Genomic DNA, 18490 nt, shown 5'->3' on the forward strand with positions numbered 1-18490 from the left:
TGAGTATGTGTACTAGACCAACTCAAGTCAGTAACAGAGCCTGAGTGAGTATGTGTACTAGACCAACTCAAGTCAGTAACAGAGCCTGAGTGAGTATGTGTACTAGACCAACTCAAGTCAGTAACAAAGCCTGAGTGAGTATGTGTATTAGACCAACTCAATTAGTAACAGAGTCTGAATGAGTATGTGTACTGGACCAACTCAAGTAATTACCAAAGTCTGAGAGAGTATGTGTACTAGACCAACTCAAGTCAGTAACAGAGCCTGAGTGAGTATGTGTACTAGACCAACTCAAGTCAGTAACAGAGCCTGAGTGAGTATGTGTACTAGACCAACTCAAGTCAGTAACAAAGCCTGAGTGAGTACGTGTAATAGACCAACTCAGTCAGTAACAGAGCCTGAGTGAGTATGTGTAATAGACCAACTCAAGTCGGTAACAAAGCCTGAGTGAGTATGTGTAATAGACCAACTCAAGTCAGTAACAAAGCCTGAGTGAGTATGTGTACTAGACCAACTCAAGTCAGTAACAAAGCCTGAGTGAGTATGTGTACTAGACCAACTCAAGTAAGTACCAAAGACTTGATTCAGTAACAAAGCCTGAGTGAGTATGTGTACTAGACCAACTCAAGTAAGTAACAGAGCCTGAGTGAGTATGTGTAATAGACCAACTTAAGTCAGTAACAAAGCCTGAGTGAGTATGTGTACTAGGCCAACTCAAGTAAGTAACAGCGTCAGAGTGAGTATGTGTATTAGACCAACTCAAGTCAGTAACAGAGTCTGAGTGAGTATGTGTACTAGACCAACTCAAGTCAGTAACAAAGCCTGAGTGAGTTATGTGTACTAGGCCAACTCAAGTCAGTACCAAAGCCTGAGTGAGATGTGTACTAGACCAACTCAAGTCAGTAACAGAGTCTGAGTGAGTATGTGAAATAGCGAACTCAAGTCAGTAACAAAGCCTGAGTGAGTATGTGTCATAGACCAACTCAAGTCAGTAACAGAGCCTGAGTGAGTATCTGTACTAGACCAACTCAAGTCAGAAACAAAGCCTGAGTGAAGACCTCGTGTGTGTACTAGGCCAACTCAAGTAAGTACCAAAGTCTTGATTCAGTAACAAAGCCTGAGTGAGTATGTGTACTAGGCCAACTCAAGGTAGTAACAGAGCCTGAGTGAGTATGTGTAATAGACCAACTTAAGTCAGTAACAGAGTCAGAGTGAGTATGTGTACTAGACCAACTCAAGTAAGAAACAGAGTCTGAGTAAGTACATGTACTAGACCAACTCAAGTCAGAAACAAAGCCTGAGTGAAGACCTCGTGTGTGTACTAGGCCAACTCAAGTAAGTACCAAAGTCTTGATTCAGTAACAAAGCCTGAGTGAGTATGTGTACTAGACCAACTCAAGTCAGTAACAAAGCCTGAGTGAGTATGTGTACTAGACCAACTCAAGTCAGTAACAGAGCCTGAGTGAGTATGTGTAATAGACCAACTCAAGTCAGTAACAGAGTCTGAGTGAGTATGTGTACTAGACCAACTCAAGTCAGTAACAGAGTCTGAGTGAGTATGTGTAATAGACCAACTCAAGTCAGTAACAGAGTCTGAGTGAGTATGTGTAATAGACCAACTCAAGTCAGTAACAAAGCCTGGGTGAAGACCTCGTGTGTGCACTAGACTTACTCGAGTAGATAGCAAAGACACGATTCAGTAACAAAGCCTGAGTGAGTATGTGTACTAGACCAACTCAAGTCAGTAACAAAACCTGAGTGTGTATGTGTACTAGACCAACTCAAGTGAGTAACAGAGCCTGAGTGAGTATGTGTAATAGACAAACTCAAGTAAGTAACAAAGCCTGAGTGAGTATGTGTACTAGACCAACTCAAGTCAGTAACAAAGCCTGAGTGAGTATGTGTACTAGACCAACTCAAGTCAGTCTGAGTGAGTATGTGTAATAGACCAACTCAAGTCAGTAACAAAGCCTGAGTGAGTATGTGTACTAGACCAACTCAAGTCAGTAACAAAGCCTGAGTGAGTATGTGTACTAGACCAACTCAAGTCAGTAACAAAGCCTGGGTGAGTATGTGTACTAGACCAACTCAAGTCAGTAACAGAGTCAGAGTGAGTATGTGTACTAGACCAACTCAAGTAAGTAACAAAGCCGGAGTGAGTATGTGTACTAGACAACCTCAAGTCAGTAACAGAGCCTAAGTGAGTATGTGTACTAGACCAACTCAAGTCTGTAACAGAGCCTGAGTGAGTATGTGTACTAGACCAACTCAAGTCAGTAACAGAGCCTGAGTGAGTATGTGTACTAGACCAACTCAAGTCAGTAACAGTGACTGAGTGAGTATGTGTACTAGACCAACTCAAGTCAGTAACAGAGTCAGAGTGAGTATGTGTACTAGACCATCTCAAGTAAGAAACAGAGTCTGAGTGAGTATGTGTACTAGACCAACTCAGGTCAGTAACAAAGTCTGAGTGAGTATGTGTACTAGACCAACTCAAGTCAGTAACAGAGCCTGAGTGAGTATGTGTACTAGACCAACTCAAGTCAGTAACAAAGCCTGAGTGAGTATGTGTACTAGACCAACTCAAGTCAGTAACGAAGCCTGAGTGAGTATGTGTACTAGACCAACTCAAGTCAGTAACAGTGTAACAGAGCCTGAGTGAGTATGTGTACTAGACCAACTCAAGTCAGTAACAGAGCCTGAGTGAGTATGTGTACTAGACCAACTCAAGTAAGTAACAAAGCCTGAGTGAGTATGTGTACTAGACCAACTCAAGTCAGTAACAGAGCCTGAGTGAGTATGTGTACTAGACCAACTCAAGTCAGTAACAAAGCCTGAGTGAGTGAGTCATGTGTAACAAGGTGAGTAGTTTACTAGACCAACTCAAGTCAGTAACAAAACCTGAGTGAGTATTGTGTACTAGACAACCTCAAGTCAGTAACAAAACCTGAGTGAGTATGTGTACTAGACCAACTCAAATCAGTAACAGAGTCTGAGTGAGTATGTTTACTAGACCAACTCAAGTGTGGATAAAGGTCACTAAAGCAGACTTTGCAAAAAGTGCCAGTCTGAAGGACATGTCGAAAAAAATTTGGCAGTTGTTTAGTACTGGAAGTTGGTAGAAATGGTGTCTCTGAAGTATTTCGTAGGTGCCAATCCTGGCAAAAGGAATGTAGAATTTAAACTGCATAAGATAATCATGAAAGCAGTTGCGTGGATAATGATAGCAGGAAGTTATGTTTACTTAAACAGGTGACATAAAATTCGGTTGAAGGTCTGGACCATAATATTGTTGGCTGTTTGCTATGAGTCCTTGACGGTAATGAATGTTTAAAAATTTTTTCAAATTCAAGATAACTTATATAATATCTTAACTTATTTTAAAAATAACCTGCTAAAATGAGGGATTTGGCCTGTCTCCAGAGTTTGATAAAGGAGCTTAGTTTTAGGAGGAGATAAATCAGTCAGGATCTTGTTGATTTAGGGGTTTATTATGCCAGATGATTTGTTGACATTTGTTTTATTTGAAGCAGGTGATAGGCCTCGGTGAAGGTGCTGGAGCAATGTATAGTTGCTGGTTTGATTGAGTACCCATATTAATAGGTCAAGATTAATCCACTAATTCTAGATAACTGAATATGATTGATCAAACTTATATTAGAGCAACCAGGTTATATGGATGTTTCATGGCCAGTTCTATTTCAAGAAAAGCTTAGTTTTTTCAGAATAACATAGGTATTTTAATGTTATAATTTTTATTTAGGTTTTATAATGTCAGCCTATGAAATTACCTGTTTACAAGAGCCTGGAATACTGTCAGTCTTCTTATTAGAATTATCAGATTAAAACATTGAGCTTCACATTGTCTCTTGTCGGAAATTCTCTGTTAGTGATTGTATCTTATTTTAAATCAGATAATACCTGCTTTACTGAGTGATTGTATCTTATTTTAAATCAGATAATACCTGCTTTACTGAGTGATTGTATCTTATTTTAAATCAGATAATACCTGCTTTACTGAGTGATTGTACCTTATTTTAAATCTGATAATACCTGCTTTACTGAGTGATTGTACCTTATTTTAAATCAGATAATACCTGCTGTACTGAGTGATTGTATCTTATTTTAAATCAGATAATACCTGCTTTACTGAGTGATTGTATCTTATTTTAAATCAGATAATACCTGCTGTACTGAGTGATTGTATCTTATTTTAAATCAGATAATACCTGCTGTACTGAGTGATTGTACCTTATTTTAAATCAGATAATACCTGCTTTACTGAGTGATTGTATCTTATTTTAAATCAGATAATACCTGCTGTACTGAGTGATTGTACCTTATTTTAAATCAGATAATACCTGCTTTACTGAGTGATTGTATCTTATTTTAAATCAGATAATACCTGCTTTACTGAGTGATTGTACCTTATTTTAAATCAGATAATACCTGCTGTACTGAGTGATTGTATCTTATTTTAAATCAGATAATACCTGCTTACTGAGTGATTGTATCTTATTTTAAATCAGATAATACCTGCTTTACTGAGTGATTGTACCTTATTTTAAATCAGATAATACCTGCTGTACTGAGTGATTGTACCTTATTTTAAATCAGATAATACCTGCTGTACTGAGTGATTGTACCTTATTTTAAATCAGATAATACCTGCTTTACTGAGTGATTGTATCTTATTTTAAATCTGATAATACCTGCTGTACTGAGTGATTGTATCTTATTTTAAATCTGATAATACCTGCTTTACTGAGTGATTGTACCTTATTTTAAATCTGATAATACCTGCTGTACTGAGTGATTGTATCTTATTTTAAATCAGATAATACCTGCTTTACTGAGTGATTGTACCTTATTTTAAATCTGATAATACTTGCTGTACTGAGTGATTATTTTCTTTTGGTCTGTTGTAGTTTATTTCCTGGAAGCTTGACCATGTAGGAATGAACCCAACAGCTGAAACCTACCTCGTCCTTCATCGCTTTGGCTCGGTCAGTATGATCAAACACTGTTATAAATACCATTTACTTGTCGTTCTGGCCCACAAGTTGTTTTGACTTTACTTGTAGTGTCACTATATATAGTACCCACTATCTAGACCACATGTTGTTGTTGACTTACTTGTCCTGGTATTCAGTACTCCATCTATCTAGACCACAAATTGTTGATTGACTTGTCCTTGTATTGTTCCCTGTATCTAGACCACCAAGTTATTGTTGACTTACTTTATCCTACGTTCTCTATCTAGACACACAAGTTATTGTTTGACTCTGCTAGTACTGTTATTGTACCCTCTATCTAGACCACAAAGTTGTTCCTGACTCAGCTTTGTCCTGTAATCTAGTACCCCACTATCTAGACCACAAGTTGTTGTTGACTTGCTTGTCCTGTATTCTAGTACCCTCTATCTAGACCACAAGTTGTTGTTGACTTGACTTATCCTGTATTGTCTCTGTATTTAGACACACAAGTTGTTGTTGACTTGCTTGTGCCTGTATTAACCCACTATCTAGACCACAAGATGTTGTTGACTTGCTTAGTCCTGTTCAGTAACCTCTATCATAGACCACAAGTTGTTGTTGACTTGATTGTCCTGTATCTGTACCATACTATATTGACCACTAGTTGTTCGTTGACTAGCTCTGTTCCTGTATTTAGTTCCTCTATCTTGACACAAGTTGGTTTTGACTAGGCTTATTCCTGTTATTCAGTTCCCTCTATCTAGACCACAAGTTGTTGTTGACTTGCTTGTCCTGTATTAAGTACCCTCTATCTAGACCACAAAGATGTTGTTGACTTGGTTGTCACTGTATTCTAGTTACCTCTACTATCTAGACCACAAGTTGTTGTTGACTTTGCTTGTCCTGTATTCAGTACCCACTATCTAGACCAACAAGTTGTTGTTGACTTACTTGTCCTGTATTCAGTACCCACTATCTAGAACCACAAGTTGTTGTTGACACTTGCTTGTCCTGTATTCAAGTACCACACTATCTAGACCACAAGTTGTTGTTGACTTACTTATCCTGTATTCAGTACCCATCTATCTAGACCACAAGTTGTTTGTTGACTTGCTTGGTCCTGTACCCTCTAATCTAGACCACAACCATTACTTTTTCTGTATCTAGTCTATAGACCAACAAGTTGGTTGTTGACTTGCTTGTCCTGTATTTAGTACCCACTATCTAGACCACAAGTTGTTGTTTGACTTTGCTTGTTCCTGTATTAAGTACCCACTATCTAGACCACAAGTTGTTGTTGACTTGCTTGTCCTTGTATTTAGTACCTCACTATCTAGACCACAAGTTGTTGTTGACTTGCTTGTCCTGTTATTAGTACCCTCTATCTAGACCACAAGTTGTTGTTGAACTCTGCTTGTTCCTGTATTAAAGTACCCTCTATCTAGACCACAAGTTGTTGTTGACTTACTTGTCCTGTATTCAGTACCCACTATCTAGACCACAAGTTGTTGTTGACTTACTTGTCCTGTATTCAGTACCCACTATCTAGACCACAAGTTGTTGTTGACTAGCTTGTCCTGTATTCAGTACCCACTATCTAGACCACAAGTTGTTGTTGACTAGACTTGTCCTGTATCTAGTACACCCTCTAATCTAGACCACAAGTTGTTGTTGAATTGCTTGTCCTGTATTCAGTACCCCACTATCTAGACCACAAGATGTTGTTGACTTGCTTGTCCTGTATTCAGTACCCACTATCTAGTCCACTAAAGTTGTTGTTGACTTGCTTGTCCTGTATCTAGTACCCAATATCTAGACCACAAGGTTGTTGTTGACTTGCTTGTCCTGTATTCAGTACCACTATCTAGTCCAAATAGTTGTTGTTGACTAGCTTGTCCTGTATTCAGTCACCCACTATCTAGACCACAAGTTGTTGTTGACTTGCTTGTCCTGTATCTAGTACCCACTATCTAGACCACAAGCTGTTTGTTGATTGCTTGTCCTGTATTCAGTACACCACTATCTAGACCACAAGTTGTTGTTGACTTGGCTTGTCCTGTATTCAGTACCCACTATCTAGACCACAAGTTGTTGTTGACTTAGCCTTGTCCTGTATTAGTACCCACTATCTAGACCACAAAGTTGTTGTTGACTTGCTTGTCCTGTATTCAGTACCCACTATCTAGACCACAAGTTGTTGTTGACTTGCTTGTCCTGTATTCAGTACCCACTATCTAGACCACAAGTTGTTGTTGACTAGCTTGTCCTGTATTCTCAGTACCCACTATCTAGACCACAAGTTGTTGTTGACTTACTTGTCCTGTATTCAGTACCCACTATCTAGACCACAAGTTGTTGTTGACTTACTTGTCCTGTATTCAGTACCCAACTATCTAGACCACAAGTTGTTGTTGACTTGCTTGTCCTGTATTCCAGTACCCAATTATCTAGACCACAAGTTGTTGTTGACTTACTTGTCCTGTATTAGTACCCACTATCTAGACCACAAGTTGTTGTTGACTAGCTTGTCTGTATTCAGTTACCCACTATCTAGACCACAAGTTGTTGTTGACTTGCTTGTCCTGTATTCAGTACCCACTATCTAGACCACAAGTTGTTGTTGACTTGCTTGTCCTGTATTCAGTACCCTAAATCTATCTAGTACTAGACAAGTTGTTGTTGACTTGCTTGTCCTGTATTCAGTACCCACTATCTAGACCACAAGTTGTTGTTGACTTGCTTGTCCTGTATTTAGTACCCACTATCTAGACCACAAGTTGTTGTTGACTAGCTTGTCCTGTATTCAGTACCCTCTATCTAGACCACAAGTTGTTGTTGACTTGCTTGTCCTGTATTCTAGTACCCACTATCTAGACCACAAGTTGTTGTTGACTTGCTTGTCCTGTATTCAGTACCCACTATCTAGACCACAAGTTGTTGTTGACTTGCTTGTCCTGTATTCAGTACCCACTATCTAGACCACAAGTTGTTGTTGACTAGCTTGTCCTGTATTCAGTACCCACTATCTAGACCACAAGTTGTTGTTGACTTGCTTGTCCTGTATTCAGTACCCACTATCTAGACCACAAGTTGTTTGTTGACTTGCTTGTCCTGTATTCAGTACCCACTATCTAGACCACAAGTTGTTGTTGACTTGCTTGTCCTGTATTCAGTACCCACTATCTAGACCACAAGTTGTTGTTGACTTGCTTGTCCTGTATTCAGTACCCACTATCTAGACCACAAGTTGTTGTTGACTTGCTTGTCCTGTATTCAGTACCCACTATCTAGACCACAAGTTGTTGTTGACTTGCTTGTCCTGTATTCAGTACCCACTATCTAGACCACAAGTTGTTGTTGACTTGCTTGTCCTGTATTCAGTACCCACTATCTAGACCACAAGTTGTTGTTGACTAGCTTGTCCTGTATTCAGTACCCACTATCTAGACCACAAGTTGTTGTTGACTTGCTTGTCCTGTATTCAGTACCCACTATCTAGACCACAAGTTGTTGTTGACTTGCTTGTCCTGTATTCAGTACCCACTATCTAGACCACAAGTTGTTGTTGACTTGCTTGTCCTGTATTCAGTACCCACTATCTAGACCACAAGTTGTTGTTGACTTGCTTGTCCTGTATTCAGTACCCTCTATCTAGACCACAAGATGTTGTTGACTTGCTTGTCCTGTATTCAGTACCCACTATCTAGACCACAAGTTGTTGTTGACTTGCTTGTCCTGTATTCAGTACCCACTATCTAGACCACAAGTTGTGTTGTTGACTTGACTAGCTTGTCCTGTATTCAGTACCCACTATCTAGACCACAAGTTGTTGTTGACTTAGCTTGTCCTGTATTCAGTATCCACTATCTAGACCACAAGATGTTGTTGACTTGCTTGTCCTGTATTCAGTACCCACTATCTAGACCACAAGCTGTTGTTGACTGCTTGTCCTGTATTCAGTACCCTCTATCTAGACCCACAAGTTGTTGTTGACTATTGCTTGTCCTGTATTCAGTACCCACTATCTAGACCACAAGTTGTTGTTGACTTGCTTGTCCTGTATTCAGTACCCACTATCTAGACCACAAGTTGTTGTTGACTTGCTTGTCCTGTATTCAGTACCCACTATCTAGACCACAAGTTGTTGTTTGACTTGCTTGTCCTGTATTCAGTACCCTCTATCTAGACCACAAGTTGTTGTTGACTTAGCTTGTGTCCTGTATTCAGTACCCACTATCTAGACCACAAGTTGTTGTTGACTTGCTTGTCCTGTATTCAGTACCCACTATCTAGACCACAAGTTGTTGTTGACTTGCTTGTCCTGTATTCAGTACCCACTATCTAGACCACAAGTTGTTGTTGACTTGCTTTGTCCTGTATTCAGTACCCTCTATCTAGACCACAAGTTGTTGTTGACTTACTTGTCCTGTATTCAGTACCCACTATCTAGACCACAAGTTGTTGTTGACTTAGCTTGTCCTGTATTCAGTACCCACTATCTAGACCACAAGTTGTTGTTGACTAGCTTGTCCTGTATTCAGTACCCACTATCTAGACCACAAGTTGTTGTTGACTTAGCTTGTCCTGTATTCAGTACCCACTATCTAGACCACAAGTTGTTGTTGACTTGCTTGTCCTGTATTCAGTACCCACTATCTAGACCACAAGTTGTTGTTGACTTGCTTGTCCTGTATTCAGTACCCACTATCTAGACCACAAGTTGTTGTTGACTAGCTTGTCCTGTATTCAGTACCCACTATCTAGACCACAAGTTGTTGTTGACTTGCTTGTCCTGTATTCAGTACCCACTATCTAGACCACAAGTTGTTGTTGACTTGCTTGTCCTGTATTCAGTACCCACTATCTAGACCACAAGTTGTTGTTGACTTGCTTGTCCTGTATTCAGTACCCACTATCTAGACCACAAGTTGTTGTTGACTTGCTTGTCCTGTATTCAGTACCCACTATCTAGACCACAAGTTGTTGTTGACTTGCTTGTCCTGTATTCAGTACCCCACTATCTAGACCACAAGTTGTTGTTGACTTGCTTGTCCTGTATTCAGTACCCACTATCTAGACCACAAGTTGTTGTTGACTTACTTGTCCTGTATTCAGTACCCACTATCTAGACCACAAGTTGTTGTTGACTTACTTGTCCTGTATTCAGTACCCACTATCTAGACCACAAGTTGTTGTTGACTTACTTGTCCTGTATTCAGTACCCACTATCTAGACCACAAGTTGTTGTTGACTTGCTTGTCCTGTATTCAGTACCCACTATCTAGACCACAAGTTGTTGTTGACTTGCTTGTCCTGTATTCAGTACCCACTATCTAGACCACAAGTTGTTGTTGTTGACTTGCTTGTCCTGTATTCAGTACCCACTATCTAGACCACAAGTTGTTGTTGACTTACTTGTCCTGTATTCAGTACCCACTATCTAGACCACAAGTTGTTGTTGACTTACTTGTCCTGTATTCAGTACCCACTATCTAGACCACAAGTTGTTGTTGACTTGCTTGTCCTGTATTCAGTACCCTCTATCTAGACCACAAGTTGTTGTTGACTTGCTTGTCCTGTATTCAGTACCCACTATCTAGACCACAAGTTGTTGTTGACTTAGCTTGTGTCCTGTATTCAGTACCCACTATCTAGACCACAAGTTGTTGTTGACTTGTCTTGTCCTGTATTCAGTACCCACTATCTAGACCACAAGTTGTTGTTGACTTGCTTGTCCTGTATCTAGTACCCACTATCTAGACCACAAGTTGTTGTTGACTTGCTTGTCCTGTATTCAGTACCCACTATCTAGACCACAAGTTGTTGTTGACTTGCTTGTCCTGTATTCAGTACCCACTATCTAGACCACAAGTTGTTGTTGACTTGCTTGTCCTGTATTTAGTACCCACTATCTAGACCACAAGTTGTTGTTGACTTACTTGTCCTGTATTCAGTACCCACTATCTAGACCACAAGTTGTTGTTGACTAGCTTGTCCTGTATTCAGTACCCACTATCTAGACCACAAGTTGTTGTTGACTAGCTTGTCCTGTATTCAGTACCCACTATCTAGACCACAAGTTGTTGTTGACTAGCTTGTCCTGTATCTAGTACCCACTATCTAGACCACAAGTTGTTGTTGACTTGCTTGTCCTGTATCTAGTACCCACTATCTAGACCACAAGTTGTTGTTGACTAGCTTGTCCTGTATTCAGTACCCACTATCTAGACCACAAGTTGTTGTTGACTTGCTTGTCCTGTATTCAGTACCCACTATCTAGACCACAAGTTGTTGTTGACTTGCTTGTCCTGTATTCAGTACCCTCTATCTAGACCACAAGTTGTTGTTGACTTGCTTGTCCTGTATTCAGTACCCACTATCTAGACCACAAGTTGTTGTTGACTTGCTTGTCCTGTATTCAGTACCCACTATCTAGACCACAAGTTGTTGTTGACTTGCTTGTCCTGTATTCAGTACCCACTATCTAGACCACAAATTGCTTGTCCTATTCAGTACCACTATCTAGACCACAAGTTGTTGTTGACTTGCTTGTCCTGTATTCAGTACCCACTATCTAGACCACAAGTTGTTGTTGACTAGCTTGTCCTGTATTCAGTACCCACTATCTAGACCACAAGTTGTTGTTGACTTGCTTGTCCTGTATTCAGTACCCTCTATCTAGACCACAAGTTGTTGTTGACTTGCTTGTCCTGTATTTAGTACCCACTATCTAGACCACAAGTTGTTGTTGACTAGCTTGTCCTGTATTCAGTACCCACTATCTAGACCACAAGTTGTTGTTGACTTGCTTGTCCTGTAATCTAGTACCCCACTATCTAGACCACAAGTTGTTGTTGACTAGCTTGTCCTGTATTCAGTACCCACTATCTAGACCACAAGTTGTTGTTGACTAGCTTGTCCTGTATTCAGTACCCACTATCTAGACCACAAGTTGTTGTTGACTTGCTTGTCCTGTATTCAGTACCCACTATCTAGACCACAAGTTGTTGTTGACTTGCTTGTCCTGTATTCAGTACCCACTATCTAGACCACAAGTTGTTGTTGACTTGCTTGTCCTGTATTCAGTACCCACTATCTAGACCACAAGTTGTTGTTGACTAGCTTGTCCTGTATTCAGTACCCTCTATCTAGACCACAAGTTGTTGTTGACTTGCTTGTCCTGTATTCAGTACCCACTATCTAGACCACAAGTTGTTGTTGACTAGCTTGTCCTGTATTCAGTACCCACTATCTAGACCACAAGTTGTTGTTGACTAGCTTGTCCTGTATCTAGTACCCACTATCTAGACCACAAGTTGTTGTTGACTTGCTTGTCCTGTATTCAGTACCCACTATCTAGACCACAAGTTGTTGTTGACTTGCTTGTCCTGTATTCAGTACCCACTATCTAGACCACAAGTTGTTGTTGACTTGCTTGTCCTGTATTCAGTACCCACTATCTAGACCACAAGTTGTTGTTGACTAGCTTGTCCTGTATCTAGTACCCACTATCTAGACCACAAGTTGTTGTTGACTTGCTTGTCCTGTATTCAGTACCCACTATCTAGACCACAAGTTGTTGTTGACTAGCTTGTCCTGTATTCAGTACCCACTATCTAGACCACAAGTTGTTGTTGACTAGCTTGTCCTGTATTCAGTACCCTCTATCTAGACCACAAGTTGTTGTTGACTTGCTTGTCCTGTATTCAGTACCCACTATCTAGACCACAAGTTGTTGTTGACTTGCTTGTCCTGTATCTAGTACCCACTATCTAGACCACAAGTTGTTGTTGACTTGCTTGTCCTGTATTCAGTACCCACTATCTAGACCACAAGTTGTTGTTGACTTGCTTGTCCTGTATTCAGTACCCTCTATCTAGACCACAAGTTGTTGTTGACTAGCTTGTCCTGTATTCAGTACCCTCTATCTAGACCACAAGTTGTTGTTGACTTGCTTGTCCTGTATTCAGTACCCACTATCTAGACCACAAGTTGTTGTTGACTAGCTTGTCCTGTATTCAGTACCCTCTATCTAGACCACAAGTTGTTGTTGACTAGCTTGTCCTGTATTCAGTACCCACTATCTAGACCACAAGTTGTTGTTGACTTGCTTGTCCTGTATTCAGTACCCACTATCTAGACCACAAGTTGTTGTTGACTTGCTTGTCCTGTATTCAGTACCCACTATCTAGACCACAAGTTGTTGTTGACTAGCTTGTCCTGTATTCAGTACCCACTATCTAGACCACAAGTTGTTGTTGACTTACTTGTCCTGTATCTAGTACCCACTATCTAGACCACAAGTTGTTGTTGACTTGCTTGTCCTGTATTCAGTACCCACTATCTAGACCACAAGTTGTTGTTGACTTGCTTGTCCTGTATTCAGTACCCACTATCTAGACCACAAGTTGTTGTTGACTTGCTTGTCCTGTATTCAGTACCCACTATCTAGACCACAAGTTGTTGTTGACTAGCTTGTCCTGTATTCTAGTACCCACTATCTAGACCACAAGTTGTTGTTGACTTGCTTGTCCTGTATTCAGTACCCCACTATCTAGACCACAAGTTGTTGTTGACTAGCTTGTCCTGTATTCAGTACCCACTATCTAGACCACAAGTTGTTGTTGACTAGCTTGTCCTGTATTTAGTTCCCACTATCTAGACCACAAGTTGTTGTTGACTAGCTTGTCCTGTATTCAGTACCCACTATCTAGACCACAAGTTGTTGTTGACTAGCTTGTCCTGTATTCAGTACCCACTATCTAGACCACAAGTTGTTGTTGACTAGCTTGTCCTGTATTCAGTACCCACTATCTAGACCACAAGTTGTTGTTGACTTGCTTGTCCTGTATTCAGTACCCACTATCTAGACCACAAGTTGTTGTTGACTTGCTTGTCCTGTATTCAGTACCCACTATCTAGACCACAAGTTGTTGTTGACTTACTTGTCCTGTATTCAGTACCCACTATCTAGACCACAAGTTGTTGTTGACTAGCTTGTCCTGTATTCAGTACCCACTATCTAGACCACAAGTTGTTGTTGACTAGCTTGTCCTGTATTCAGTACCCACTATCTAGACCACAAGTTGTTGTTGACTTGCTTGTCCTGTATTCAGTACCCACTATCTAGACCACAAGTTGTTGTTGACTTGCTTGTCCTGTATTCAGTACCCACTATCTAGACCACAAGTTGTTGTTGACTTGCTTGTCCTGTATTCAGTACCCACTATCTAGACCACAAGTTGTTGTTGACTAGCTTGTCCTGTATTCAGTACCCACTATCTAGACCACAAGTTGTTGTTGACTAGCTTGTCCTGTATTCAGTACCCACTATCTAGACCACAAGTTGTTGTTGACTTGCTTGTCCTGTATTCAGTACCCTCTATCTAGACCACAAGTTGTTGTTGACTTGCTTGTCCTGTATTCAGTACCCACTATCTAGACCACAAGTTGTTGTTGACTTGCTTGTCCTGTATTCAGTACCCACTATCTAGACCACAAGTTGTTGTTGACTTGCTTGTCCTGTATTCAGTACCCACTATCTAGACCACAAGTTGTTGTTGACTGCTTGTCCTTGTCAGACCACTGTTTTGATTCTTGTCTTATCAGTACCCACTATCTAGACCACAAGTTGTTGTTGACTAGCTTGTCCTGTATTCAGTACCCACTATCTAGACCACAAGTTGTTGTTGACTTGCTTGTCCTGTATTCAGTACCCTCTATCTAGACCACAAGTTGTTGTTGACTTGCTTGTCCTGTATTAGTACCCACTATCTAGACCACAAGTTGTTGTTGACTTGCTTGTCCTGTATTCAGTACCCACTATCTAGACCACAAGTTGTTGTTGACTTGCTTGTCCTGTATTCAGTACCCACTATCTAGACCACAAGTTGTTGTTGACTTACTTGTCCTGTATTCAGTACCCACTATCTAGACCACAAGTTGTTGTTGACTTGCTTGTCCTGTATTCAGTACCCTCTATCTAGACCACAAGTTGTTGTTGACTTACTTGTCCTGTATTAGTACCCACTATCTAGACCACAAGTTGTTGTTGACTTGCTTGTCCTGTATTCAGTACCCACTATCTAGACCACAAGTTGTTGTTGACTTGCTTGTCCTGTATCAGTACCCACTATCTAGACCACAAGTTGTTGTTGACTTGCTTGTCCTGTATTCAGTACCCACTATCTAGACCACAAGTTGTTGTTGACTTAGCTTGTCCTGTATTCAGTACCCACTATCTAGACCACAAGTTGTTGTTGACTTGCTTGTCCTGTATTCAGTACCCACTATCTAGACCACAAGTTGTTGTTGACTTGCTTGTCCTGTATTCAGTACCCACTATCTAGACCACAAGTTGTTGTTGACTAGCTTGTCCTGTATTAGTACCCACTATCTAGACCACAAGTTGTTGTTGACTTGCTTGTCCTGTATTCAGTACCCTCTATCTAGACCACAAGTTGTTGTTGACTAGCTTGTCCTGTATTCAGTACCCACTATCTAGACCACAAGTTGTTGTTGACTTGCTTGTCCTGTATTCAGTACCCACTATCTAGACCACAAGTTGTTGTTGAATTGCTTGTCCTGTATTCAGTACCCACTATCTAGACCACAAGTTGTTGTTGACTTAGCTTGTCCTGTATTCAGTACCCACTATCTAGACCACAAGTTGTTGTTGACTTGCTTGTCCTGTATTCAGTACCCACTATCTAGACCACAAGTTGTTGTTGACTTGCTTGTCCTGTATTCAGTACCCACTATCTAGACCACAAGTTGTTGTTGACTTGCTTGTCCTGTATTCAGTACCCACTATCTAGACCACAAGTTGTTGTTGACTTGCTTGTCCTGTATTCAGTACCCACTATCTAGACCACAAGTTGTTGTTGACTTGCTTGTCCTGTATTCAGTACCCACTATCTAGACCACAAGTTGTTGTTGACTAGCTTGTCCTGTATTCAGTACCCACTATCTAGACCACAAGTTGTTGTTGACTTCTTGTCCTGTATTCAGTACCCACTATCTAGACCACAAGTTGTTGTTGACTAGCTTGTCCTGTATTCAGTACCCACTATCTAGACCACAAAGTCCTATGATGCTTTCCTGTATTCAGTACCCACTATCTAGACCACAAGTTGTTGTTGACTAGCTTGTCCTGTATTCAGTACCCACTATCTAGACCACAAGTTGTTGTTGACTTGCTTGTCCTGTATTCAGTACCCACTATCTAGACCACAAGTTGTTGTTGACTTGCTTGTCCTGTATTAGTACCCACTATCTAGACCACAAGTTGTTGTTGACTTACTTGTCCTGTATTCAGTACCCACTATCTAGACCACAAGTTGTTGTTGACTTGCTTGTCCTGTATTCAGTACCCACTATCTAGACCACAAGTTGTTGTTGACTAGCTTGTCCTGTATCTAGTACCCACTATCTAGACCACAAGTTGTTGTTGACTAGCTTGTCCTGTATTTAGTACCCACTATCTAGACCACAAGTTGTTGTTGACTAGCTTGTCCTGTATCTAGTACCCACTATCTAGACCACAAGTTGTTGTTGACTTACTTGTCCTGTATTCAGTACCCACTATCTAGACCACAAGTTGTTGTTGACTAGCTTGTCCTGTATTTCAGTACCCTCTATCTAGACCACAAGTTGTTGTTGACTTACTTGTCCTGTATTCAGTACCCACTATCTAGACCACAAGTTGTTGTTGACTTGCTTGTCCTGTATTCAGTACCCACTATCTAGACCACAAGTTGTTGTTGACTTACTTGTCCTGTATTCAGTACCCACTATCTAGACCACAAGTTGTTGTTGACTTGCTTGTCCTGTATCTAGTACCCACTATCTAGACCACAAGTTGTTGTTGACTTGCTTGTCCTGTATCTAGTACCCACTATCTAGACCACAAGTTGTTGTTGACTTACTTGTCCTGTATTCAGTACCCACTATCAAGACAAGTTGTGATTTTTTTTGACTAAGTCACAAGAGCTCTCATGAGTTGGCTTGGCACTTTCATCGGACCCTATTTGGCTGAGTTATGGCCCTTTGATTAAAAAAATGCTATTTTCATATGTTTCCATTCAATAATTCTTGCAAATATTACCAGATTTTCTCAAAATATTTTTTGACAACATGGTTTAATGTCTGGGGGCCTTGGCCAAGATTGATCAGCACTTTTATAGGACCCTATATGGTGGAGTTATGGGCCTTTGATTGACAAAAGCGGGGAATATAAATTCCAGGAATTTGCTTGTTTACTGTTTTCCTCTCTTTAGTACCCACTGAAGGTTGTTTTGACTTTTTCTTCCATTATGATTTGACTTGTTTGGATTTGAACATGATGCTCTTGCATTATTTTGCTTTTAGAATCTGGTAGTTTTGGTTGTTTTATTGTCGTGTTATATGTAAAACACCTAATTGATGTTGTTTCTGCATGAAACTAAAACTTTAACAGTAATATTTATATTTATGAAAATATTGGGATCTGTAGATCTTTATGATAGTAATGATAACTATTGTTGAAATACTTTCTATCTGTCTTGATTATTTAATACTAATGACTTTACAAAGCATGTTCAAATTAATAACATTTTCACTGATTTTTTCTGGAAAATCATGGCATCCGTTATACATATTACATGTATGATAGAATTTTATTCTTATTAAGATTCAAATTAATAGACTCATATTTCCCACTGTATGCTATAGAAATGTATCACTCCATCTCAGAAGTATTTTCCTTAAGGTTTAGTTTCCTGTCTTGTAAAGTATAATTTGTTAAATACATATATTTGCCAAAAAAATTTTGGCTCCGACCCCCTGGGGGCAGGAGGGGTGGGGCCCAATAGGGGATTTAGAGGTAAATCCTTTAAATCGCTACTTGTCCTAGAGTTCTACATGGATTGTAACCAAATTTGGCCACAAACATCCTTGGGGGAAGGGGAACAGAATTTGTATAAATTTTGGCTCTGCCCCCCGGGGGCTGGAGGGGTGGGGCCCAATAGGGGATTTAGAGGTCAATATTAATATTCCTTCAGAAAAGAAACAATGAACCTGTATTGAGAACATTACTTAGCATTACAAACCAGGTGAGCGATAAAGGCCCTCTGGGCCTCTTGTTACATGGTTTATTTAACATTATAATTCTCACATGAGTTTATTTAACATTATAATTCTCACATGAGTTTATTTAACATTATCATTCTCACATGAGTTTTTACATTATCATTCTCACATGAGTTTATTTAGAAATTATCATTCTCACATGAGTTATTTACACATACATGAGTTACTCTACAACTGATATAAGTAGAACTCCTACAACTATGTTTAGCTTACTGTGTCTTACATTCTTTATCATTCACATTCTGTAGATGTACAATTTCTGTAGAATCTATCAGTTCTAAAGCTTCCTTGGACAAAGTCTCTAGTAATCTATTCTATCATCATCTTTTTCTGCTGTGCATCATCTTCACTGCTTTCTCTATTGGTTAATACATTCTAGGATACTG

At 40.0% G+C, this 18490-nt stretch overlaps 1 protein-coding gene across 1 annotated transcript in view; it reads left to right on the forward strand.

The window, feature by feature from the left end:
- The window catches only part of LOC138335692 (uncharacterized protein ZK1073.1-like), a 77034-nt gene that overhangs the window by 48207 nt on the left and 10337 nt on the right, over positions 1-18490 (forward strand). Inside the window, exon 9 of the mRNA XM_069284854.1 lies at positions 4929-5006. Coding sequence (XP_069140955.1) covers positions 4929-5006 — 78 coding nt within the window. The remainder of the gene's footprint in view (positions 1-4928; positions 5007-18490) is intronic.

This window comes from Argopecten irradians, chromosome 11 (assembly GCF_041381155.1).
Source record: "Argopecten irradians isolate NY chromosome 11, Ai_NY, whole genome shotgun sequence".
Taxonomy (NCBI): Eukaryota; Metazoa; Mollusca; class Bivalvia; order Pectinida; family Pectinidae; genus Argopecten; species Argopecten irradians.